The sequence below is a fragment of the Ranitomeya imitator genome, chromosome 8, assembly GCF_032444005.1.
Source record: "Ranitomeya imitator isolate aRanImi1 chromosome 8, aRanImi1.pri, whole genome shotgun sequence".
In the NCBI taxonomy this organism is placed as follows: domain Eukaryota; kingdom Metazoa; phylum Chordata; class Amphibia; order Anura; family Dendrobatidae; genus Ranitomeya; species Ranitomeya imitator.
In genome coordinates, this window is record NC_091289.1 from 141,226,761 (window position 1) to 141,253,457 (window position 26,697).

The 26,697-nt window shown below is 46.2% G+C and overlaps 2 protein-coding genes across 5 annotated transcripts; one reads left to right on the top strand and one right to left on the bottom strand.

The window, feature by feature from the left end:
• The first annotated feature begins 376 nt into the window (after positions 1–376).
• On the top strand, positions 377–1,667 carry LOC138647344 (uncharacterized). The gene is made up of 2 exons (XM_069736282.1): positions 377–498; positions 605–1,667. Exons 1-2 carry the CDS (start codon positions 383–385, stop codon positions 1,485–1,487), a joined length of 999 nt encoding a protein of 332 aa, XP_069592383.1. The 5' UTR covers positions 377–382; the 3' UTR covers positions 1,488–1,667.
• A 7,480-nt stretch (positions 1,668–9,147) lies between these two features.
• UAP1 (UDP-N-acetylglucosamine pyrophosphorylase 1) lies at positions 9,148–22,822 on the bottom strand. Of its 4 annotated transcripts, none has more exons than XM_069737457.1 (11): positions 22,655–22,822; positions 17,881–18,176; positions 17,547–17,751; positions 17,019–17,194; positions 15,408–15,580; positions 14,960–15,153; positions 14,743–14,883; positions 14,459–14,647; positions 13,767–13,814; positions 12,794–12,860; positions 9,148–9,769 (listed from the first exon to the last, which is right to left on the bottom strand). In XM_069737457.1, exons 2-11 carry the CDS (start codon positions 18,158–18,160, stop codon positions 9,671–9,673), a joined length of 1,572 nt encoding a protein of 523 aa, XP_069593558.1. In that variant the 5' UTR covers positions 18,161–18,176; positions 22,655–22,822; the 3' UTR covers positions 9,148–9,670. The 4 variants fall into 4 exon arrangements, with proteins under 4 accessions (XP_069593558.1, XP_069593561.1, XP_069593559.1 ...); XM_069737458.1 differs by lacking the exon at positions 22,655–22,822 and adding an exon at positions 22,612–22,652 and having other exon boundaries at positions 9,277–9,769; XM_069737459.1 differs by lacking the exon at positions 22,655–22,822 and adding an exon at positions 22,268–22,289 and having other exon boundaries at positions 9,277–9,769.
• Between the last annotated feature and the right edge of the window lie 3,875 nt (positions 22,823–26,697).

The following is a 26,697-nucleotide window of genomic DNA, read 5'->3' on the forward strand; positions in this document are numbered from 1 at the left end:
GTTTTTACATCCGTTGTAACCGTTTTTTGACGGATCCGTTTTTTAAAAGGGGAGGATTTCAATGTGATTCGCTACTGGATACTACTGCAAAACTATATATAGCATGTATTTACACCACATCTTTGAAAGGTTGTAGAGAAAGTGGCAGAAATGGAAGGAGTCCTGGCGAACATTGCAAAGATCTATGCGGATTTTACTTTTGAGGCAAATCAGTTGGCAGTCAGCGTTCGAGAGAGGGAGGAACAAAGACTGCGCATCCTACGGCAGCGGCGGAAGAGAAGGCTGTGGATCCATCCCATCACAACGTATGACCCGTGGTGTTTATTCCACGCTTTACATGGAACTAAGGGAAAACCCTCAAAAGTTCTTCAATTATGTGAGGATGAGAGCTGAAAATTTTGAGTTTTTATTGGGCTATGTGGAAGACTGTATACGTAGACGAGACACCCAGATGCGATTCTCAATATCACCAGCAGAGCGTCTCATGGTGACTATTCGGTAAGTAATTTTTTTTTTTTAAATGATTCTCATTCATCAGACTTATAACTGTAATGTTGTTTTTTGAATTTTTTTATTAATTATTGTCTTTTCGTTTTGTTAACAGATTCCTTGCAACTGGAGAGTCGTTCTCATCCCTCCATTTTCAGTATCGACTTGGGATATCCACCATCTCGGGGATCATCAGAGATACCTGCCGGGCATTGTGGGAGTGCCTACAAGTGGAATACATCCCAGAGCCATCACAGGAGAGGTGGCTGGAGATCGCCCAAAATTTTCATCAAATTTGCCAGTTTCCAAATTGTGTTGGAGCAGTTGATGGAAAGCACATACGGATCGTCAAACCTTCAGGCTCTGGATCACAGTTTTATAACTATAAGAAGTACTTCTCTATTGTGTTGATGGCCATAGCCGATGCACAATGCAAGTTCATCGCTGTTGATATCGGTGCGTATGGACGCGCAAATGATTCACAAATCTTTAAAAATTCACCAATGGGGCGCCGTTTATATGGAGAGACATTTGATTTTCCGCCCCCTAGACCTCTCCCTGGATCCACCGGTCCACCATTACCATTTGTTTGTGTTGGAGATGAGGTCTTCCAGCTTTCCCCACACTTGCTGAAACCCTTTGGAAGTAGTGGACTGACCCAGAGGAAAAAAATTTACAATTACCGCTTAACCAGAGCACGAAGAGTAGTGGAATGTGCTTTTGGCATCTTAACTGCCAAATGGAGAGTCCTGCTAACTGCAATTAAACTGCAGACTGAAACTGTCGATGATGTGGTCAAAGCGTGCGTTGTCCTGCACAATTTTGTTTTATCAAAAGAACAAGTTTCCCTGGAGGATAATGTTTCTGAAAGCACCTTACGGGATTACCAAAACCCCACTTTTCGCAGTCCAGTAGCAGTCTCCAGAATGCGGGACAGTTTTGCAGACTACTTCATGTCTCCTGCAGGATCAGTTGACTGGCAGTATGAAATGGTGTAAAAAATTTTTTCTTTTTACACTTGTAAAAATACCATTTTTTGTTTGCTTACAAAATCTTTGTACTTTAATGCAGCATTGTATGTTTTGCAACGGTACCCTTTAAACACTGTTATTGTTACTATTGCCATAACCTTGGTGATTTAAAAACTTTACAAAAAAAAAAAGAGAAAGACAATAAAATTGTTTTTAAACCAAAAAACTTTATTTATTTACAGATTCTCATAGTTTGGGGTGGAGATAGTAGCGGAGGGGCTGACAGGGCGGACCACGTCGAGAGTGGGGGACAGGACATCACGGGGAGGAACAGAAGTAGAATGGGTGGTGAAAACATGAGGTTGTGTAGAGAGTTGAGGTGCAGATGTGGTGTGTGGGAGGTATGAAGGTGTTGGTGGGATTGGGAACGGAGAAGTTAAAGGGGAAGAATGGAAGGGGGACGGTAAAAACTGGGAAAGACTAAGGGGGGAAGGAACAAATGACGAAGGAGTAGAATGGACGGGAGGAGGACGGACAGGAGGAGGACGGACGGGAGGATAGACGGTGGATTGAGAGGGGAAAGGTGTTGACACATGAAGGGTAGGTGGAGGGGCATGGGACATCGCCTGTGCTAGAGCAGTGTGGCAGCCTTGCATCACATGCATCTGCAGGTCAGGAGTTAGATTTTCCATGTGCCTGAGGACCGACTGAAAAAAACAGTGCCTTGGTGACTGATTTGCATCTGATTGCATCCTATCAAGACGACTGCTGAGTTCAAGTATGCTTTTGTTAAGCATATTGTACCCAGCAGACGTTTGCTCACTCAAAAGCTTGATGGCACTGTGAAAGGATGCATTCAGCTGCAGAAAGTCAGGCGCATAGCTCCTTTCCTGACCTCTCTGGCGCTGCCGTCCTGACCACAAAGGTGGTCTAGATGTTGCGGCAGTGGCAGAGGGGTGGGGTAAAGGGAACTCTAACTCATCACCTGCAGCTTCAAGTGACGAAGTCCGCCCTGCTGCTCCAGCGCTGGTGGATGAGGCTGAGGGATCAAACGAAAGGGAAGGTGCAGAAACAGAGGGGTCAACGTGGTCCCCGGTGGCGGACTCTTGAGGGATCGCTCCAGAGGGGTGCAACTCTGATGCAGGCTCCCGAGTGCTGCAGAAAGTGCTGTTAAAGAAGAAAAAAAAAATTAGTATCTGGATATTACAATTGCCCTTGCTGCAAAAAAAATTGAAGGTTACACATTTTTACAGTTTGACTGAAAATATGTGGTGTTGAATATTTACCTTCTGCTCAGCAGCGTCGACCGGAGGAACGACAGGGCTCTGGCATGTTTGTATCTGCTCCTGCGTCCTCTAGATCCACTCGGGGCCTGCATCTCCTTATTAAACTCCCTCTTGAAGCGATCCCTGAGTGACCGCCACCGCACGATAATCCTATTACCTGGAAAGAGAAAGCAAAAATTGGTTACTATACACCACATTAAATCATGCCTAACATAAGGTTATGAAGTGTGAATACTTACGCGCTAGATCCTGGGCCCCAGCATCGAGTTCCTCCCAGTTATCCATAACAGCACTGCACACTTCCTCCCATAGCCGTCGGGTGATTAACTGGTCAGCATGGCGGCGGTCCGACATGTTCCACAGCGGCTCCCGACTTTGTACTGCTTCGATGAGGGTGTTCACATCGATGCCCTCCTCTTCATCATCTTGTTCGGGAGCACGCTGTGAAGCCTAACAAAAAGATAAGAATAAAAAGGGAAAGATTACAACACATGAATTTTACATTTTACTAAACACCAAACCAAAAAAGGAACTTACTCTTCGGCGACCGCCGCGATTATCATTCCGACGACTATGGGAGGTGCTTTGAGGAACTCTACGTCGAGCCCCGAATTGTGAAGACCAATTTAAAAAAAAAAATAAAATTAATAATGTTCTTTGATCGAGGCATATGTATTGTGTGCTGTGCTGAATGTTTGTGTTGGGTGTAGTGCATTGTATGTGAGGATCGGTCTGTTCAAAACTTACACTATGCGCTCCCGCTCCTTGTATTTCTCCACCCTGTCCGTCTCCTTCTGTTAGCCCCTCTGCTTCATATTCCTGTGAATACAGAATAAACACAAAGGCTTAAAATACAATTGCCATTGTTGCACCAAAATAAAAAATTTATGAAGAAAAAAAATTAACACCTCAGTTTGCTGATGATGTGCTGGGGGGCTCTCAGAAGAAGACATTATGATCTTGCGTCTATCTTGGGTTGGTCGGTCCCTTGCTTGGGTCCTCTTGGTCCCTAGAATCTGTAAGCATAAAGGGAGTTCTAAGCTACTATACAAAAGGATAGATAGATAGATGCAGCTTTCAGGACTTTACACTTACATCTGTTTCCAAAACTTGGGGCTTGCGTATAGCTTGGGTCGGTCGGTCCCTTGCTTGGGTCCTCTTGGTCCCTAGAATCTGCAAGCATAAAGAGAGTTCTAAGCTACTATACAAAAGGATAGATGCAGCTTTCAGGACTTTACACTTACAACTTTTTAAAAAAAAATGGGGAGCCTGCTTGTGTACGTCTTGGGTCAGTACCTACTACAGTACCAACTTATTTTTGATTTCCCCCACCACAAAAGAAAAAAAAAATTCTACCGTCAAACTTGATGCACAAGCTGCCAAACCCTCTACCTCCTGTTTCCCCACAAAAAAAAACCCCCAAAAATCCCTTTAAAACAACACCAAAACTACTTAGAACTTGATATGCGCAATGCGCATGCTGGTAAAACCCACCTAAACAAAGTTTAACCTTATAAAAAATGTTCCTCATTCGAAATTAAAATACCAATCCCCAAAATTGTTAATTATGATTACCCTACAGTTTGTATTTTCTAAAACCAGATAACATATTCTATAGCAAAGATTTGCATTACACATTTGTATATATAACCTTTACTGCATGTTTACCCAATATTACATTTATCTTGAAATGAGACTACTGACAGTTTTGTGAAATTTTTATTACTATATTTTTTTAAATTTTCTTTTTTTTAGGGTACAGTAGGAGCTACACTGCTCTTTATTTGAAATACAAGTACATTATGGAAAACAACAAAGATGCAGAACACATCACACATCATTTATACACACACACAAAACAAATTTTACACCACAGCTATTCAAAATACCAGCATAGTATGAAAAACATAAAACAGGGCAGGCAGGCGCACGCACGCACACACAGCCACCTTCTGTCTGTCCCTCGGCACTCTGCTTCTCTGCCCTGTGTAAGCACAGCGGCCGGAAAGCAGAGTGGTGACGTCACCGCTGTGCTCTGCTTTACGGCTGGCTGGCGCTCACAATGCAGAGAAGCAGAGCACGGGGACAGACAGCGGAATTTACCTTTTTTTTTTTACTTTTACACTGGTAACCAGGGTAAACATCGGGTTACTAAGCGCGGCTCTGCAGTTAGTTACCCGATGTTTACTCTGGTTACCGGCATCGTTGGTCGCTGGAGAGCGGTCTGTGTGACAGCTCTCCAGCAACCAAACAGCGACGCTGCAGCGATCCGGATCGTTGTCGGTATCGCTGCAGCGTGTGACGGTACCTTTAGTAAATACATCAAAAATCAACATTAACCAATATGGCATTGACAAATGCACATGCAACCAACAAGATGCACACAAACATACCTGCAAGCAGAGTCATAACGCAAGCATAACACATGAACAGGCGTAATATTGACGAAGGCATAATAAGGTGCAGGCACATGAACACATACATACAAAAGCACACAGCAGTACAAAAATACACACACACACGGCCATCAGTCCTCCAGCTGGAGCTTGATATATTCACAGTGGCAGGCCTCGGGGTGGATCTGGACTGTAGCAGGGCACTGGCTGTTGCAGGACGACGGCAGGCCTCAGGTTGGATTCAGGTTTTAAAAGCTCTTGCTGTACTCAGTACGTCATACACACACACACACACACACACACACATACACACATGCACGCTGGATGTCAGTACTCACATGGCTGTCTCAGGCAGGGTCTGGCTGGCACGGCCTCTCTGGCTGGCTGGCAGGGCCTCTCTGGCTGGCTGGCAGGGCCTGGCTGGCAAGGTCTTGCTTGCAGGGTCTGGCAGTGTGTCTCTGGCTGGCAGGGCCTCTCTGGCTGGCAGGGCCTCTCTGGCTAGCTGGCAGGGCCTCTCTGGCTGGCAGGGCCTCTCTGGCTAGCTGGCAGGGCCTCTCTGGCTGGCAGGGCCTCTGGCTGGCTGGCAAGGTCTTGCTGGCAGGGTCTGGCTGGGTCTCTCTTGCATTGAAGGGTCTGTCTTGCTGGCTGGTACATTTGGGAATGACCTGTCCTCTTTATATAGTTTTTGGGTTGTCTGGGCAAAGTATCCACTTTTTGGAGCATGCTCAATCAAAAAAAGCGGATTGAGGCGACGGATCCGCCAAAAAGGCGCCCATTCTAAAAAAAAGGCGGACACGACGGATCCGCCGCGGTCCGCCTTTTCGGCGGCGCCAAAAAACGTTACAAAGTCCGTCAATGTCTAGACAACGTCCGCCAAATATCGACGGATCCGTCGCATGGCGGATGGAACGGACGGCCATCCGCCACAATCCGTCTCTAATGCAAGTCAATGGGAAAATAGCGGATCCGCCAAAAAAAAAAAAAAAAAAATGGCGGATCCGCCATTTCACGAAAATGATGGTTTTTGACTGACGCCGAAAGACTGAAGTGTGAAAGAGGCCTGAGCTGTAATTTATAACGCCAGTCCCACACACCCCCTCCCCCTTTTTTTTTTTTTTTTTACCAGTTCCGTAGCCTTTCGCCCGCCTGTAGTTCGGGGGGGAGGGGAGGGGGATGATCGCTTCCAATAATCAGTATGGCGACGCCCCCGGAAGTGACAGCGCGACCCCGGAGTTCAGAGAGCGCCGCCGCACTGCGCACGCGCCGGCGTCCCCGCAGCTTGCCGGCCGCTTCATCATTAAGCGCCGACCCCTGTCAGGCCCTGCCCTCGGAGTCCTGGAGCGCCGCTGCACTGCGCATGCGTCGGCGTCCTCACCTGCCGGCCGCTCTTGCAAGGCTGCACCGGAAATGACACTGAGCCCCGGGAGCGCCGCAGCACTGTGCCTGTGCTGGCGTCCCCGCTGTTTGCCGGCCGCTTCCACCGCCATCAAGGAACGGAGAAGCGTCGCCGATCTGCCAGGCAGCACCGAAATCAGCCCCTTACCTGAGGTACCTTCCTTGGTTAAAATCTACAACGATGCCCCAGCAGGGACATTGTTGTTCCAAGCTGTCGCAGATGAGGGGGGAGCCAGCAGGAACCCCCGACTCTGTCCATCCGTCCTGGAGCCCCTGTCTCTCAGCAGAGACGGACAGGCGGCATCCAGGCGGACCTTCCTCTTCATTTGTACTCCATAGAGTTCCTCTGTGGGTTCCCTTCTAGGAACAGGAAACCAACTGAGGAGCGAGGGGGGGCCGCCCCTTTTATCTCTCTGTAGGTTTCCTGTTCCTAGGGGCGGATCCCCTTTCTCGTGGGTGCTGTCATGGCGAATGGAAAACATGTCATTTATATTCCGGTATGTGCCTCACTTTGTCATCAGTGTGCGGGACACATTGTCATATGTGCTGCCGGAAACAATCATGTATCATGCCATCATCCAATTTGATAACCAGATGTAGCAAAGATGGATTACTGCATAGTGCAGTACGGATTATCTTCAAGGCAGCTAGGTGAGAGACATGAGTTTCAATGGATTCTAGGCATAAATGTGAGTGACTGTTTTATAATAAATAGATAAAACTCAACATCTTGTTTTACACATCTATCTAATCGTCTAAGGGGTACTTCAGTCTGTCTGTAACGGAAATCCCATGTCGCTGATTTGTCGCGGCCTGCCGGCCGTGACCAATCAGCGACAGGATTAGTCTGGCCGCGAGACCACTAAGTCATCTGGGTAATTTCACAATGCATCACTGGGAACGGAAGCTGGCGGCCGCATCACGCGTGTCGGGACAGCTTCGGTGGATACCGAAGTGGGTATATAACTTTGTTTTAATTTTTTTTTTAACAGGGATATGGTGCCCACACTGCTATATACTACGTGGGCTGTGTTATATACTGCCTGGCTGCTATATACTGTGTGGCCTGTGTTATATACTGCGTGGGCTGTTCTATATACTACGTGGCTGTCTGTGTTACGTGGGCTGTGCTATATACTTTGTGGCTGTGCTAAGCGCAACATACATACATATTCTAGAATACCCGATGCGTGTTATATACTGCCTGGCTGCTATATACTACATGGGCAGTGTTATATACTATGTAGCCTGTGCTATATATTACGTGGGCTGTTCTATATACTACGTGGCTGTCTGTTACGTGGGCTGTGCTATATAGTATGTGCCTGTGGTATATACTGCGTGGGCTGTGGTATATACTATGTGGCTGTCTGGTATATACTACATGGCTGTGTTACGTGAGCTGTGCTATATACTATGTGGCTGTGCTAAGAGCGACATACATATTCTAGAATACCCGATGCGTGTTATATACTACGTGGCTGTGCTAAGTGCGACATACATATTCTAGAATACCTGACGCGTGTTATATACTATGTGGCTGTGCGTGCTATGTACTACTATGTCGCTGTGCTAAGCCTGACGTACATACATATTCTAGAATACCCGATGTGTTAGAATCGGGCAACCATCTAGTTTAAAATAAAAAGGATTGTATTCTTGCGGTGTGTTTTATTTCCATACTTACTATGCGGTTAGAAATGGGGGCATCTTATAGATGCCTCTCCATATCTAACCCCCTGAGCTTGATGTCACCTGACAATACAAAGGATGACATCAAACCTATTACCCTACTTGCCACAGGGCAAGTGGCAAGAATGAAGCTAGGAGTCATTTCTGGGGTGGCTGAGAGCGGATGTTGATAGCTTGGATGGGGGTGGGAGGTAATATTACCGTAATACTCTAGGAAGTGACCAGAGCTATCAACCCACAGCTGCCTGTTTAGCCTTTGCTAATTAGAATTTATAGGTTGACCCTAGGTCATTCCAGAATATTAACATCAGCCCCCAGCTGTGGGCTTTACCTCTGCCAGTTGTGAATATTATGCAAGAACCCATGGCATTTTTTAAATTTAACTCTTAATTTTACACAGGACGGACACAGCTGGTGCTGAATACAACTCCATCATTGTCGCGCTAATCTCAGGGAGACCAGGTGACAATGATGAGAACTGCTTTCAGTAGCCGGTGCCTGGGATCAGCGCAACCTGTACTGCTTTTCCCAGGAGCTGGAACGTGTCACATGGAGGACACAGATTATACACAGATGCCACATACGTACATACAGATGGCACATGGACACTGACCACGGACCTCACCAGTACTGGTGAAGGAGGTCTAAGGCGCACCTAGAGATCCATATAAATTGTAAAATCTGTAAAAAAAAAAAAAAATTATAGAAGCTGCCAGGCTCGGGTCGGGAGACCATTGGAAAGTCTGTGCATTGCGGTCCAATCTCAGACCGATTTATATGGACGTCTGAATGCGCACTCTATGGATCAGTGGCAGGCGTAGTATAGCCAGAAATGTGTTCTCAATCTATTCTTACAGTTCCAGGAGGACTAACAGAACCACAACACGATAGACTTCTACATAAAAAAAAGCTCCAAAATTAATGTAAATTATTTATTAGAACAGATGTTGGGAGTGCTGCAAGGTTTTCAACCAGGTACCATAGTTATTATCCAAGTAAATATACAGAATAAGACAGTAAAACGGAAAAAAACCAGATTGAGCTGAATTTAGAATAGATGTTGAAGTTTATTCTCTTTTTTTCTTTAAGAAATGGCCGTTTCCCATCAAAAATTAAACACACAAACGGAACAGTAAAAGATGGTAGAATACATTAAAATAAATCTGAATGTACAATAGCTTACTATGTACAAGTTTAAAAAAATAGTTAATATTTACCTTCATGTGGAGTCTGCTGTACATGGGAACATTGCTCACATATAGGTTTGGCATTTAAAAATATAAAATAAAAAAAGTATAAAAGTCCAGTATAGTCCAAAACTGACCAGGAAGACCCAAGTAATTCATATGTTCAAGTACCGTTCAATCCCCAGCACCATCCGTTCACCGCACCACCATAAATATCGCTATATGTGCAGGAATACTTGATCCACTGGCATCTTCTAGTGACACGTGCCGTTCCTCACCAACCGCTGAGCGCCGTTCTCATCAATTGTAAGTGACGCGTGGAACTCCAGATTTTGCACATACGACTCCAGCCCCTGAATTGGAGAAAGGGGGGAGAGGCTATGGTGAAGTCATACAGAGCAAAAGGTGTGAACAGGATGGAGGCCGGGCGCCCGATGTACCCTGCGCCGTACCCAGGCCCACTACGCCGGACTACACCGGGACATGCAACAACGCTCATAGCAGCACAAGTGCAGTTGCAAATCGTTGCTCTCAATGTAGCTTAACCCCTTCTCAACCTGATTTTTTTTTTTCCTCTCCCTGAAGCAATAACTTTTAATTTCTCAACCAACATAGCCATGTGAGGGTTTTTTCTTTTGCAGGACAAGTTGAACATTTGAATGGCATCATAAATTTTAAGTGTAATTTACTAGTAAATGTGTAAAAAAAATAAATAAATAAATAAAAAAAATAAATAAATAAAAAAAAAAAAAAAGTATTTTTATTTTGGGGGGGTGGCGGATTTGGTTTTTACACGCCATTTTCCTTATGCAGCAAAAAAACACAAATATATATATATATATATAAAAAATTTCACTTATGCTGCCATAAAAAAAAATATATACATATATATATATTTTTTTTATGGCAGCATAAGTGAAATATATATATATATATATATATATATATATATATATATATATATATATATATATATATATATATATATATATACACAGGTCCTTCTCAAAAAATTAGCATATAGTGTTAAATTTCATTATTTACCATAATGTAATGATTACAATTAAACTTTCATATATTATAGATTCATTATCCACCAACTGAAATTTGTCAGGTCTTTTATTGTTTTAATACTGATGATTTTGGCATACAACTCCTGATAATAACCCAAAAAACCTGTCTCAATAAATTAGCATATCAAGAAAAGGTTCTCTAAACGACCTATTACCCTAATCTTCTGAATCAACTAATTAACTCTAAACACATGCAAAAGATACCTGAGGCTTTTATAAACTCCCTGCCTGGTTCATTACTCAAAACCCCCATCATGGGTAAGACTAGCGACCTGACAGATGTCAAGAAGGCCATCATTGACACCCTCAAGCAAGAGGGTAAGACCCAGAAAGAAATTTCTCAACAAATAGGCTGTTCCCAGAGTGCTGTATCAAGGCACCTCAATGGTAAGTCTGTTGGAAGGAAACAATGTGGCAGAAAACGCTGTACAACAAGAAGAGGAGACCGGACCCTGAGGAAGATTGTGGAGAAGGACCGATTCCAGACCTTGGGGAACCTGAGGAAGCAGTGGACTGAGTCTGGTGTGGAAACATCCAGAGCCACCGTGCACAGGCGTGTGCAGGAAATGGGCTACAGGTGCCGCATTCCCCAGGTAAAGCCACTTTTGAACCATAAACAGTGGCAGAGGCGCCTGACCTGGGCTACAGAGAAGCAGCACTGGACTGTTGCTAAGTGGTCCCAAGTACTTTTTTCTGATGAAAGCAAATTTTGCATGTCATTCGGAAATCAAGGTGCCAGAGTCTGGAGGAAGACTGGGGAGAAGGAAATGCCAAAATGCCTGAAGTCCAGTGTCAAGTACCCACAGTCAGTGATGGTGTGGGGTGCCATGTCAGCTGCTGGTGTTGGTCCACTGTGTTTCATCAAGGGCAGGGTCAATGCAGCTAGCTATCAGGAGATTTTGGAGCACTTCATGCTTCCATCGGCTGAAATGCTTTATGGAGATGAAGATTTCATTTTTCAGCACGACCTGGCACCTGCTCACAGTGCCAAAACCACTGGTAAATGGTTTACTGACCATGGTATTACTGTGCTCAATTGGCCTGCCAACTCTCCTGACCTGAACCCCATAGAGAATCTGTGGGATATTGTGAAGAGAAAGTTGAGAGACGCAAGATCCAACACTCTGGATGAGCTTAAGGCCGCTATTGAAGCATCCTGGGCCTCCATAACATCTCAGCAGTGTCACAGGCTGATTGCCTCCATGCCACGCCGCATTGAAGCAGTCATTTCTGCCAAAGGATTCCCGACCAAGTATTGAGTGCATAACTGAACATTATTATTTGATGGTTTTTTGGTTTGTTATTAAAAAACACTTTTATTTGATTGGATGGGTGAAATATGCTAATTTATTGAGACAGGTTTTTTGGGTTATCAGGAGTAGTATGCCAAAATCATCAGTATTAAAACAATAAAAGACCTGACAAATTTCAGTTGGTGGATAATGAATCTATAATATATGAAAGTTTAATTGTAATCATTACATTATGGTAAATAATGAAATTTAACACTATATGCTAATTTTTTGAGAAGGACATATATATATATATATATATATATATATATATATATATATATATATATATATATATATATATATATATATATATATATATATATATATATATATATATAATATATGTATACACTTCACTCATGCTGCCATTTTTCGGAACCCGTAACATTTTCGTTACGCAGCTGATGAAGCCATGTGTGGGATTTTTTATTTTTTGCATCCTGTGCTGATATTTTATAGAGGATTTCATTTTGGTGTGGGTACAATGCTTTGAACGCTCCCCTGCGTGTGTTTTTTTTTTTTTTTTTTTTTTTTAACAGAAATAAAAGTAAAACCCAGTTCTGGCAGCTGACTATGGCGTGATCGGTAAGATCAGGTTAATTAAGCTTATATTTTTACGAACGTGGAGATACCACATGGTGTACTTTTTAGTATTTATTGTTCCCACCCATGACCCCAGCATTTCCCCAACTGGGTACCCGAGTTTTGGTCAGTGGAGAGTTGGCCGTATATGGACAGCCCTCTTCATTAATTTCTACAGGAGATCTGGGGGAGAATAAAAAAAAAAAAAAAAGATCGCAAGCGACAATGTAGAGAGCGGTGCAAGTGCAGCCAACTCTCCACTGCCGGCAGCCAGCTGGAGGTCTAAGGTCCTCTGCTCGAGGATCTTCATCTAACAAACCTTTATGGTCTATACTAGGGTCTGAGATGAGAATACCATGGATTTGAGAACCAGGAAAAAAAAAATAAAAAATGAAAAAAATATTTGGTCATGCAGCAACCAACTTACCTCTCCAGCATATGAAACGAGGGGAGAGATCTCACATTGAATTGGCAAGTCACCAGCTTCTTTCATGCTACAGGGACAAAAACAAACCAAATGTATTGGAAAGTAGTAATACAAGCTGGGAAAGGCTGGTTACCAAGCAGGTAGGACAGAGGAGACCGGACCCATAGAAGAAACCAGTGAGAGAACATGCATGGAGTGATTAGTAGACACCTTGTAAAGTGAGGAAACAAACTAAAATCTCATTGATAACCTGCATATCTAGTTACATCCACCCGCTGCCGCCGGTAGAGTGCTGCGACCCCTGCGATGAGAGGGGTATGATCATAAAAGGAACATTTTGCTCTTTCTGTAAAGAAAGCTCAATCATTGTAATGAAGCGTTCTGAAGTTTCTAATTTCCTTCCAGGGATAAGAGGTCAGTAAGCAGAAACACCGGGCCACATATCAAAAATCAGCCAATCACAGCGCACCCTTCAGATTTTTAGAACAATACTGGATTGGTTAATATGGATTAAAAAAAAATTTCCGTTTTGGCCTACAAGTACAACCAGAGAATCAATACCTGTCCAGATCAGGACACAGGGATGAACCCTTGAATTGCTGGTAATGTTCATGCCCGGAGCTCCGAGCTCTTGTAATACATTATTGTGCACTTGTGTTAGTTGGAAGACATCAGAGCAGGTTTTCAGTTTGTTTCCATTTACTCACATCAGGAGATTGAGGAACAAATTTATGAGAAAACTGCAGAACTTGCAATATTACAGTGATTGAGACCACATGGTGCGCTTGTAGTTCAGCACCTGCTTGAACCCTAAAAAAAAAGGCTCAAGTGGGATCAGGAACGTGTATGTTGCACTGGTATGAAAGTGTTCAGCATCTCTTGATGGCCATCATTTGTTCCCTCCACCAAGTGAAACAAAAGCCCTTGTTAGTCGCCCCTTGTGGAAGACCCTGCACCATGCAGCCATAGTTACTTGTTCTGTGTGTGGTCTGGCGTGGTTCCATTCTCTTCTTTAGCATGGCTGTTTTAAAGATAAATGTAATAAAACATGGAATTGAATGAAACCTAAAACAAAATTATAGTTCTTCCTCATGTCAAAGCATTACATGGATGGCCTACTGTGCTTAGTGGGCATCATAGTATATTAAACCTCCTTTGTAGTGTTGAAATCTTGAGGGCTACATGGGACCTTAAACCACCATATTTACAGATTTAAAAGAAAACAAACAAAAAAAAAAAAATATTATATTATATTATATTATAATATAATATATATATATATATATATATATATATATATAATTTTTTTTTTTAACCTACCAGAACCTCTCCTAGCAGTGCAAAGGTCCTCTGAGCCTCCCTGCTTCATCTCCTGGTGGAGTCAAACATGTGAGTACCACGGCGTTGGTGGTTACCGCTTCACCTGCTGTTTGCTGTGGCTAATCACATGCCTCTCATTGCTAGAAAATGTACTAAGGGGACTGGCGGGTGATGGCATGTACTGCTAGGAGAGTTACGATAGGGGACTATTCATTTTTATTTTACTAACTTAGGCCACGTCAAATTAAAGACACACACACACACACACCTTAGTGGAATAGACCATTAACCTAGTATGTAGTGGTTCCATTTTTACAATAGGAGTGTGATGAAGCTGATACTTACAGGGGAATAGCTGGTACCCGGGTGCCATTTTCATCCACAAAGTGTCCCCCAGAATTGAGAACCCAGCAGTGATGTAAAGACATGAGCGCATGGCGAGCAGTAGTGGGATTGTCCTTTCCATTTTGGCTATCTGCATTTTTCAGAGGAGAGAATTCCTCCTCTCGAAGAACCTCAAACACTACAAACTTCCTGGAAGCAGAAAATGAATAGAAAGGTCAGTGGCTATCCTGACCACACAGACAAGCACGGGTGTGCGACCAACAAGTCCATGCCGATCAACTCACTTTGCAAACTGGAAAATATCAAAGACAAACTTTTCCATTTTCATCCCGTTGGGTTTATCAGGGTTAATTAGCGAACCCTGTATATCCACATGAGGGATTTTCTTCACAGCGACATGGTGCAGCAGTTGAGGCTCATGGACCCTGTGACATACAGAATGGATGAGCGAGACCCCTGAGGACGCATTTTACTTTACGATTACAGTGCCGACTGACTTACTCCACCACTTGCTGCAGGAACTTTCTGGTGAAGAAGTGGTTGGCAATATTGCCGGCATTATACATAAGTCTTCCATCTGGGCTCCTTTTTTGGGCCGTCGGCAGCGTGATCTCGCTGTATTCCACTACCTGGTACACACCATCCACACGACAAACAACGCCGACGGGTTCAGTAGGATTCATCTTCTCCACAACCTAGGTATTCAAAATGGAGAAGAGATTGCAGTGAAGCTGGAGATAATGGAGTGGAGCGTGCAGGGTGAAGGCACTTTATGGCCATATACAGGGTCAGAAAACAGTAGAGCCTTATGGGATTTGCTTACGGTGCATTTATCCATTAAGCACATAATGCTAAACGACCAGCAGAACATCTAAATGTTTTATGGTCTAGAACTTAGTTTATGTAATACATCTCCACAAGTGTTTGCCTAAATGTGACGAGACTTTACCTTGGCTCCACAGTCTGCTTCGTTGGCCACACAGAAGCCAATGAACACTGGATCCGCCACCTTCACCAAGATGTTGTCTACACAGTACACGTGGATGTAGTCTATGCCCCGCTTTTCCATATCTTTGAGCACCCCGTATGCACCTAAGGCTCTATACAGTCCTCCATTACCATCTGAAAACAAGAGCAAGCTTTATCAGATTCACTGGAGCATTGGTATGTGTCTTCTGGGGGAAAAAAAATTGGACCAAAACCATGACGTGAATAAGGTTTTAAAGGGGGATGGTCTCAAGTTAATATTTTGGTAAAATTGCGGAGCGCTCGTAAAGACGAACAACTTTCCAATTTACCCCTTATTAAAAATACTCTGTTCTCCGCACAGGAGGAATTTTTTATTTTATAGTTTATTGCCTAGATTATTGGCCATCCTGGAGTCCCAGCTGGGGCAGTTACTTTGTGCGTTACACAAGTAGGGTCTGCACTTACAGCTTGCTCTCTGAAGCTGGAGTTGGCTAACCTCAGTTCTCCCGCGCTTCTCCCATGCTGCGGAGGCAAACTGGTCCAAAGTGTCCATCTTCAGGAGAACACCACCTGGGGCTAACAAACAGGCAATCCCTGCATGCGTTTCGTCTGTCGAACAGTCGTGAGGACTAGAACATATTTTTCGAGCATGCCGAAGTCACTCGGTCAGCACCCGAGCATGGTCAGATAACAACTAATCCGAGAACGTTCGCTCATCACTAATGCTTAGGATTTTCTAGGTAAAAAATTAGCTACATGGTACAGTAGCAGCATTGTTAAAAAAAAAATAAAAAAAACACAACTAGTGATGTGGGTTAAGATCGCGACCATATCATTTTTTGCTGCAGATGGCTCACAAGTGCAAAAACTTTACAGCATTTCTTAGCACCAGCAAAGTGGATGAGTTAATCAAATTTTTCTTTTATTTTGTGATGCAAAAGTTGTTTGTATTTTTTTGTTTTTAAACCAAGAGCATATCAATCTCTGTACCGACAGTGCAGCTTTATTGGTGTAGATTTTAATCAATCATTCATTTCAAAAATCCCAAATCTGCTGTTTAAACTTTTTGTTTAGGTTTTAAATAAGCTATGCAAAAAAATGCTTCTGTAGGTGTCAAAGATATGGGTAAATTTTAGGTGCAAAAATGCTGTGGTTTCAGTTTAGAAATCTGCACCAAACATGCAGTGTGTGAACCTAGCTATAAAGTGGCTTTCAGGTTCGAGCTCTCATTCCGAGAAGGCTCCTTGTAGATGAATTGTGACCATATACGTTAGATCAGTGCGCGGTTGGATGGTTCTATTCCTCCTCCCCCCACATACATGCTTAGCTGACTGAACATGTGGTTTCAACTATCCATATACCCCATAAGATCATGTTAGAACATAGATAGTATTAACAGAAAAGAAAAACAAGAAAAGGGCCTTTTGGCCATTCAGATGACTCATACCCCAAAATATCTGGCATGAAGAGTCAGAACACCCAGTACACATTACATAACAGTCGGCCAAACCCATCAACAGTCTAACACCCCCTAATCAGCTTATAGTTTGGGATCAACGTAAACCAAAAGAACTAAATAATCTGAGCAGACCTGGAGCCATGGAAAGCTTGCCCTTTTCCTCCATAAGGATTTTCCCATCAAAACTCATCGCTGGTAACATTCCTTGTTGGAACAACACAATGTCTTCTTCATTCAGCCCAAAATATCGATGTTTCTGGAAGAATTCACGAGTAGACTCCATAGTCCGACCACTTGTCATAATGTACCTGTAAAATGCAAGAGGAAAAAAGTAAAATAAGACGAAAAATAAAAAAATCCAGATCTCTTCCATTATGCAAGACTTTTCTACTCTACGTCTGTGATAAACACCAGGCACCATCCAGGAGTGGGGCTTCCTCGTGCCATTTTTCATGATTTCTGGCCAGGAATAAGGACTAAATTATTCCGTGCCTGATATATCTGGGATACCACCACCTCTTGTGACCAACTTTTGGTGATGGCTTTATTGGGTCTACAGAAATCCTGAACATCGCCACTGTAACAACCTTAAGCCACTGATTTTGTCCATTTTCACACCCAGAATCGCCCCCCTCAAGCCGATTATTACACATGACCCACCATGGAATGATACAGTCCTTCCCATGTTTCTCCTTTGCGAGCCTCTGTAATTTCAAGATGCGTTCAGCCTGGATTTGGAAAAGGCTTTTGTGGGAGGGAAGGCCGACATCATACATACCCTTGGGGTAGGTCACCCCCAAACGGGTTCCTTGCCCACCAGCAAGCAACAAAACTGCTATTTTACCGTGGGCGATATGAGTAAAACCTGGCAACAAAATACACAATAGTTTGTTATATTACTACATTACCCTACAGAAAAAAAATATTCTCGATTCTTAGCTTGTAAATGACAGACACCTCCAGATCACATTACAGAATGACTGAACGCGGTTACCTTCTGCCTCCCAGTCACTAAGACGCTCTTGATCCCGTGTGACACTGCCCAGGACCTCTCTGGGCACAGCCTCCATCCTGGCGTCCACTTTTTCCTGGGCAGAAGATACAGAAAACGCAGCCATGGCCCTGTGAAAGAAGCCATTGAGTTCCTGGAAGCTCAAGCTCTGCAACTCCTCCAGCAAATGCGAGCGCTGGGCTTCAGACAGTTCATCCCAAAACTGCAACACATGGCTCTGACCAGCCTCCGCCAGGGACAAACGAAGCGTTCTTATGTCCATGTTATGAATCCAAGTTCTAAAAAGAAAACGTTTCAGAGGATTAAACCTAAGACTTCAGGCAGGTCTTTTCCTAAACAGGTCTTTTCCCCCTGACGAAGGATTGAGATCCGAAACGCACGTCGGGGTGCGCCTTTCCGGGACCTGGCTGACCCATTGTTTAAGGTATATTGAAAAATAGCATACAATCCCCCTCTATTGTGCTTCATTGGCCATATTGGCACTTGGCTCATACTGTGGTATTTTGGCTGCAGTGTAGACCGGGTAGTGGCTACTCCCTCGTATCTTTATATAGCAGTTACATTCCTTGCTGTGCAACTGCACAAACGTCTAGCTATTACGTGTGGTCACTTTATTGGCGCTTTTGCACATTGCAGTATAGTTGCACATTACTATTAAAATAGCAATTGCTTAGTTGTAGCACCTCTTTGTGGAAGTTTTAAATCTTACGGTCTTTGCACATTATTGCACTTTGCACTTTTTTTGCATGATACACTTTATGGCGTATTATAATATGACATATTAATTATTTTATTCATTTTGATATATTACAATTTTTTTTGGGCACTTTATATTGCAGTTTTTTGCACGTGTAGCTTGGCAATTGTGACCAAATTTATTATTTTCTTGCTATAATTTGCATATATTACAGTATAGAGTGTCCATGATGGGTATGTGTAACTCCTGGGCCATATTATGTTAGCTATTTATATACTTTCTGTGGGGGTTGTATGTATCTGTTATTATATATATATATATATTATATATTTGTTTTGGGTCAGCCTGTACCAATTTTTTTAATAAAATTCTTTTGATTTTTTATGTATTATATTGTCCTTGTGTGCGCACATTTTTCGGTATTTTATCATTATTGTTTAAAATTGCCAATTATATATAATAAAGACATTGTTATATCTCATCCCTGCCTGGTGGCTTTTCTTGGATTATTTCATATTGGCTGTGGTTGCTCTCCTCTAAACATACAGGTAGGACCAAGAAGGGAGAACTTGGGTCTTATTTTAGAATCTTTTACAGATTACAACGGAACAAGTCGCAACCAGTGAAGAAGACAATCGATTTGCCGAACCCTTGGTCTACTGGCTGGGTCAGTAGACTATGGCGGTTGGATAGGAGCCCACCGAACCACCTCCTATCTGCAGGTGTTCATCTGCGTCTCTTCTGATTAGTCGGCCTAGCATGACGTTATGCGATGTTGCTGCAGGCCTACACATAGGAAGAGGTAGGCAGGAGTGGGTCACAGGACTCCCACTGGGGGCCATGAACTACCGGGAATGGCAGCTGGATGAAGGTTCTGATCGGTGGAGGAAAGTAAGGCATTTATGTAGGAGACATACATAATAAAAATCATAATTTTTAAACATTATTAAGGTTATGACTCAATGGCAGCAAGTCATTCCCGCCACTGATCCGCTGTGGCAAGTGGTTGGCATATGTGGGCATTTCCTGTGTGCCGAGATGGGACCAGGAACTAGAGACCAGTGAACTTTAGGACAAGTATTGCTTCTTTTGTATTCAGATGCTACAACTGATGGACCAGATAACCCCTTCAATCCCTATACACACAATGCAGGGGGTAACTGCAGTTTTACAACCCATTGTGTTTCCCCTGTACACGGCCAGATACCTTAGATATCTTTAGGTGGATTGGCGGCCATGTATAGACGACTGCCAACCCTGTAGGCTCTAGCAGAGCCAGAACAGACATGAAATAAAGCGGCTCTGTGTGAACAGACACTTGGATATTGCTGGCACGTCCTAGCAATATATCATCAATGACTGTCCAGGTAAGATTCCCATGAAACAGGATACACTACAGAGCAATTATTCCCTTCAGACTCAAATCCCTCAATGGCTTAAAAGGGTTTTCCAACATCAGATTTTTTCCTAAAAAGTCTATTACAAAATAGAGAGTTGGTGCCAATCAATTCCATGATGCGGTTCATCACTTACGACCGCTGGACGGGAGCCGTGAGACTCCTCTCTTACCGGACAGCATTCCCAGCTCTTTTTGTTATTGGCCGGCCTGGTGCACAATCACGTGGCAACGATCACATCGCATAGGCCGGCCTGATGCACAATCACGTGGCAACGATCACATCACGTAGGCCGGCCTGATGCACAATCACGTGGCAACGATCACATCACATGGCAACGATCACATCACATGGGCCGGCCTGGTGCACAATCACATGGCAACGATCACATCACATGGGCCGGCCTGGTGCACAATCACGTGGCAACGATCACATCACGTAGGCCGGCCTGGTGCACAATCACATGGCAACGATCACATCACATAGGCCGGCCTGGTGCACAATCACATGGCAACGATCACATCACATAGGCCGGCCTGGTGCACAATCACATGGCAACGATCACATCACATGGCAACGATCACATCACATGGCAATGATCACATCACATAGGCCGGCCTGGTGCACAATCACGTGGCAACGATCACATCACGTAGGCCGGCCTGGTGCACAATCACATGGCAACGATCACATCACATAGGCCGGCCTGGTGCACAATCACATGGCAACGATCACATCACATGGCAACGATCACATCACATGGCAATGATCACATCACATAGGCCGGCCTGGTGCACAATCACGTGGCAACGATCACATCACGTAGGCCGGCCTGGTGCACAATCACATGGCAACGATCACATCACATAGGCCGGCCTGGTGCACAATCACGTGGCAACGATCACATCACGTAGGCCGGCCTGGTGCACAATCACATGGCAACGATCACATCACATAGGCCGGCCTGGTGCACAATCACGTGGCAACGATCACATCACATAGGCCGGCCTGGTGCACAATCACGTGGCAACGATCACATCATGTAGGCCGGCCTGATGCACAATCACGTGGCAACGATCACATCATGTAGGCCGGCCTGATGCACAATCACATCATGTAGGCCGGCCTGGTGCACAATCACGTGGCAACGATCACATCATGTAGGCCGGCCTGGTGCACAATCACATGACAACGATCACATCACGTAGGCCGGCCTGGTGCATAATCACGTGGCAGCGATCACATCGCATAGGCCGGCTAATCACAAGAAGAGCTGTGGATGCTGTCCGGTAAGAGGCGGTTCTCATGGCTCCCGTCCAGCGGTCAGAGATTACCATCGTGGCCAATGGACCGGGTCGTGGAAATGATCAGCGACAACTCTATACAATAGCGGACAGAGCTGTAGGACGTGTTCACATTACTTTTCTACCGCACATTTTCCAAATGAAGCCCTGAAAATAGGGATTCAGACAAAACCATTCACCACAACTGGGGACGGGGTCACGCCGCTCCCTGTGGCCTCCGGGGGGACGGGGTCACGCCGCTCCCTGTGGCCTCCGGGGGGACGGGGTCACGCCGCTCCCTGTGGCCTCCGGGGGGACCGGGTCACGCCGCTCCCCGTGGCCTCTGGGGGGGACCGGGTCACGCCGCTCCCCGTGGCCTCTGGGGGGGACCGGGTCACGCCGCTCCCCGTGGCCTCTGGGGGGGACCGGGTCACGCCGCTCCCCGTGGCCTCTGGGGGGGACCGGGTCACGCCGCTCCCCGTGGCCTCTGGGGGGGACCGGGTCACGCCGCTCCCCGTGGCCTCTGGGGGGGACCGGGTCACGCCGCTCCCCGTGGCCTCTGGGGGGGACCGGGTCACGCCGCTCCCCGTGGCCTCTGGGGGGGACCGGGTCACGCCGCTCCCCGTGGCCTCTGGGGGGGACCGGGTCACGCCGCTCCCCGTGGCCTCTGGGGGGGACCGGGTCACGCCGCTCCCCGTGGCCTCTGGGGGGGACCGGGTCACGCCGCTCCCCGTGGCCTCTGGGGGGGACCGGGTCACGCCGCTCCCCGTGGCCTCTGGGGGGGACCGGGTCACGCCGCTCCCCGTGGCCTCTGGGGGGGACCGGGTCACGCCGCTCCCCGTGGCCTCTGGGGGGGACCGGGTCACGCCGCTCCCCGTGGCCTCTGGGGGGGACCGGGTCACGCCGCTCCCCGTGGCCTCTGGGGGGGACCGGGTCACGCCGCTCCCCGTGGCCGCTGTCCCAGTAGGGTCTATGTACAGGTGGACACATACGCGCGGTAGAAGCTGGTCTTGTGGCCTCGGGACTGACTGGTAGCCCGGTCTGCACCAGTGACATGGTTTATGGCCACCCGGTCCCTAGGAGGAGCGGCACCGGCGGCTCATACACTGGAACAGAGCACCAGCCATCAGGACACAGAGCAGCACACGCGGAGCCCCCGACAGGCAGCGATCACCCCTGCAGCCCCCATGTGCCAGGCAGCGATCACCCCTGCAGCCCCCATGTGCCAGGCAGCGATCACCCCTGCAGCCCCCATGTGCCAGGCAGCGATCACCCCTGCAGCCCCCATGTGCCAGGCTCCCAGTGATAACGGGGCACCACGGTCCCGGCACATCACCTCCATCAGGACCTGTCCACGTTGTCACATCCCCAGCACTCACCTCCCACACCGGATTCTGTACACAATCCACACCTCCCCGCCCTGTGACCTCTTTATATACTGTACTGCGCTGGCCCCGCCCACACACAGCAAGCTGCGCCCGTCTCCATAGCAGCGCTCAGTGACGTGACGTAGCCATCATACGGTTGGCGCTGTCTGGACCGTGTGTGTCTCTGTCCCAGAGGGCAGTGTCTAAAGCACGTTTCTTAATTGGCTGAAATTGAATGACGTCATATTATTTCCTGCAATAATCATGGCGCTCGTCTCGTTCCTCCCACTTTACTTCGTGGCACGTTATGATGTATAAGGGAAGCGCATCATGGGGGCGGTGCTAGTATATGGGGGCGTGGCCAGTACCTTCAGACTGACGGTGTGCTGGGAGAGGTGCGGTCAGTCCGGTTACACCGGTGTCCGGAGAGGAGTCCCGGGGAGGAGCTGCAGGGCACGTCCTGCCTATTGTGTCACGGCGGGCATCGTGTCTGGTGGAATATGTTCCACGTTGTGCATATTTTTATTAACCCCCTCCTAACTTGCAGGGCAGTGTCAGGGCGCGATGTGCTGTAGTTTTCAATTGTAACATTTTAGAGTACGGACTGGAGGTGAGCAAACAGATCCCCCCCCCCCCCCCCCTCGCATTAGCGTAGCAACGGGGGGGCAGAAGGTGCGGGCGCCCCGGAGCTCTGAGGGGGCCCACCCGGAGCTACGCTACTGTAAACGTACCTTCACACATAACAATATCGTTAACGATATCGTTGCAACGTCACACTTTTTGTAACGTAGCAACGATCCCGCTAACGATCTCATTATGTGTGACAGCGACCAACGATCAGGCCCCTGCTGGGAGATCGTTGGTCGTTGGGCAGAGGCGTAGCTAGGGTTTCAACTTAGGGGGGGCGAAACACCTGAATGGGCCCCTAACCAGCTAACCCTGATTACAGCTACGGTTGCGCACTCTAATTGTGAATAGAGTGGAACCTCAGAATATGACGGCGCTGTTATTGAAAATAAATCTATATACAAAAACGAACATTGATATTACCGCCATATTGTGACCATATGCAACTTTGATGGTCACAATACTGAGTGCCCCTATAACAATGATGCTTAAGTGCCCACTTAACATTTAATAATGTCCCCTAAGTTCCCCGATGTACTGCTCCATTATACACAGTATGGTGAGCTCAAAGCTTCCCTATACACAGTCTAAGGCCCCCACAGCTCCCCTATACCCAGTATGATTATTCTATAACTCCCCGATACACCGTATGATGTTCCCACTGCTCCCCTCTACACAGTATGATCCCACTGCTCCCCTATAGATAGTATGAGCCCAATGCTCCCCTATACACAGTATAATGCTGACAGAACTGCACTATAGAAAGTATAATGTCCCCCAGGGCTCCACTATATACAGTGTAATGGGCCAACAGCTCCCATATGCACAATATGCCTTCACAGTTCCCTATACACAGTATGGTGGGCCTGCAGCTCCTGTCAAACAGTATGATGTCCCCCACATTTCCCTATACACAGTATGATGAGCCCACAGCTTCCTTATACATAGTATGATGAGCCCACAGCTCCTTTATACACAGTATGATGAGCCCACAACTCCCTTATACACAGTATAATTGGCCCACAGCTCCTCTGTACACAGTATGATGGGCCACAGCTTCCTTATACACAGTATGATGGGGTCACAGCTTCCTTATACACAGTATGATGGGCCCGCAGCTCCCTTATACACAGTATGAGCCCACAGCTCCTTTATACACAGTATGATGAGCCCACAACTCCCTTATACACAGTATGATTGGCCCACAGCTTACTTATACACAGTATGATGGGCCACAGCTTCCTTATACACAGTATGATGGGGTCACAGCTTACTTATACACAGTATGATGGGGCCACAGCTTCCTTATACACAGTATGATGGGCCCACAACTCCCTTATACACAGTATGATGGGCCACAGCTTCCTTATACACAGTATGATGGGGTCACAGCTTACTTATACACAGTATGATGGGGCCACAGCTTCCTTATACACAGTATGATGGGCCCGCAGCTCCCTTATACACAGTATGAGCCCACAGCTCCTTTATACACAGTATGATGAGCCCACAACTCCCTTATACACAGTATGATTGGCCCACAGCTTACTTATACACAGTATGATGGGCCACAGCTTCCTTATACACAGTATGATGGGGTCACAGCTTACTTATACACAGTATGATGGGGCCACAGCTTCCTTATACACAGTATGATGGGCCCACAACTCCCTTATACACAGTATGATGGGCCACAGCTTCCTTATACACAGTATGATGGGGTCACAGCTTACTTATACACAGTATGATGGGGCCACAGCTTCCTTATACACAGTATGATGGGCCCGCAGCTCCCTTATACACAGTATGAGCCCACAGCTCCTTTATACACAGTATGATGAGCCCACAACTCCCTTATACACAGTATGATTGGCCCACAGCTTACTTATACACAGTATGATGGGCCACAGCTTCCTTATACACAGTATGATGGGGTCACAGCTTACTTATACACAGTATGATGGGCCCACAGCTCTCTTATACACAGTATGATGGACCCGCAGCTCCCTTATACACAGTATGATGAGCCCGCAGCTCCCTTATACACAGTATGATGGACCCACATCTCCTCTATACACAGTGTGATAGGCCCACAGCTCCCTTATACACAGTATGATTGGCCCGCAGCTCCCTTATACACAGTATGATGGGCCCGCAGCTCCCTTATACACAGTGTAATGGACTCACAGCCTCCTGTCATGATTTGGATGTCTCAGTCATTTACTCATCCTCCTGCGTATTCACTATTTTGTGGCACTGCTGCAGTGCTGCTGCTCAAACTTGTGAGCGCAGCTTCTGACAGTCCAGAAGTGAGAAGCTATGTCACAAGCACTCAATGTTAGACTATGAGGCTTTGTGCACTTGTTGCGGATTTGTGTGCGGAATTACCGCGGATTTCCTGTGTTTTTTGTGCAGATTTCACCTGCGTTTTACCACCTGCAGATTCTTATACAGTAGCAGGTGTAAAACGCTGCGGAATCTACACAAAGAATTGACATGCTACGGAAAATACAACGCAGCGTTTCCGCGCTGTATTTTCTGCACCATGTGCACTGCGGATTTGGTTTTCTATAGGTTTACATGGTACTGTAAACCAGACGGAAAACTGCTGCGGATCCGCAGCAGCTAATCCGCACCGTGTGCACATAGCCTGAGAGTGAGAAAGAGGCCAGAACGAGGCTCCCATAGACTCACATTGATTAGTGACCTCTGCGCTGCTCCATGAAACACTGCAGGAGACGGAGCCGAGCGGAGACAAAAACAGATGAAAACGCCAGAAGATGAGTATCAGACAGAGGGCAGGGGACGTGGATTCTCAGCACCGCTCCAGCAGTGAAATAAAAAATAATGCTGGAGTGGTGCTGTAAATGTGATGCAGCTCTTGGTTACTATATGGGGGCTTCTTATACTAATACTCATAAAAGACCCAGGTGGTACATATCAAAAGCCCCCTACCCCCCATCTCCAGCCTCCCCAGACAGCAAATATTACTTGTGATGGAGCACATATAATATCATAGCACACATTATAATATTCAGCCCCCAGTGACCTGTCCCCCCTCCCCCACCTTCTGCCCTCACAACCCCCAAATGGTCTCACATTCACCCCCCAGTGCCCTGTCTCCCCTCCTCCACAATACCCCCATGGTCTCACATTCACCCCCCAGTGCCCTGTCTCCCCCTCCCCCACAATACCCCCATGGTCTCACATTCACCCCCCAGTACCTTGTCCCCCCTCACTCACTTTCAGCCCCCACAATATCCCAACGGTCTCACAGTGACATACCTGAATTTAATAAATCTAATAAGTTCCATCCCCAGCACTTACTGATAAAGTTTGCACTGCAGGCAGGACCAGGAAGTAAGTGAAATGCAAGTTGTGGGCACTAGGACCCAGCGTGCCTGAGCCAATCCCAGCGTGCACAGGGT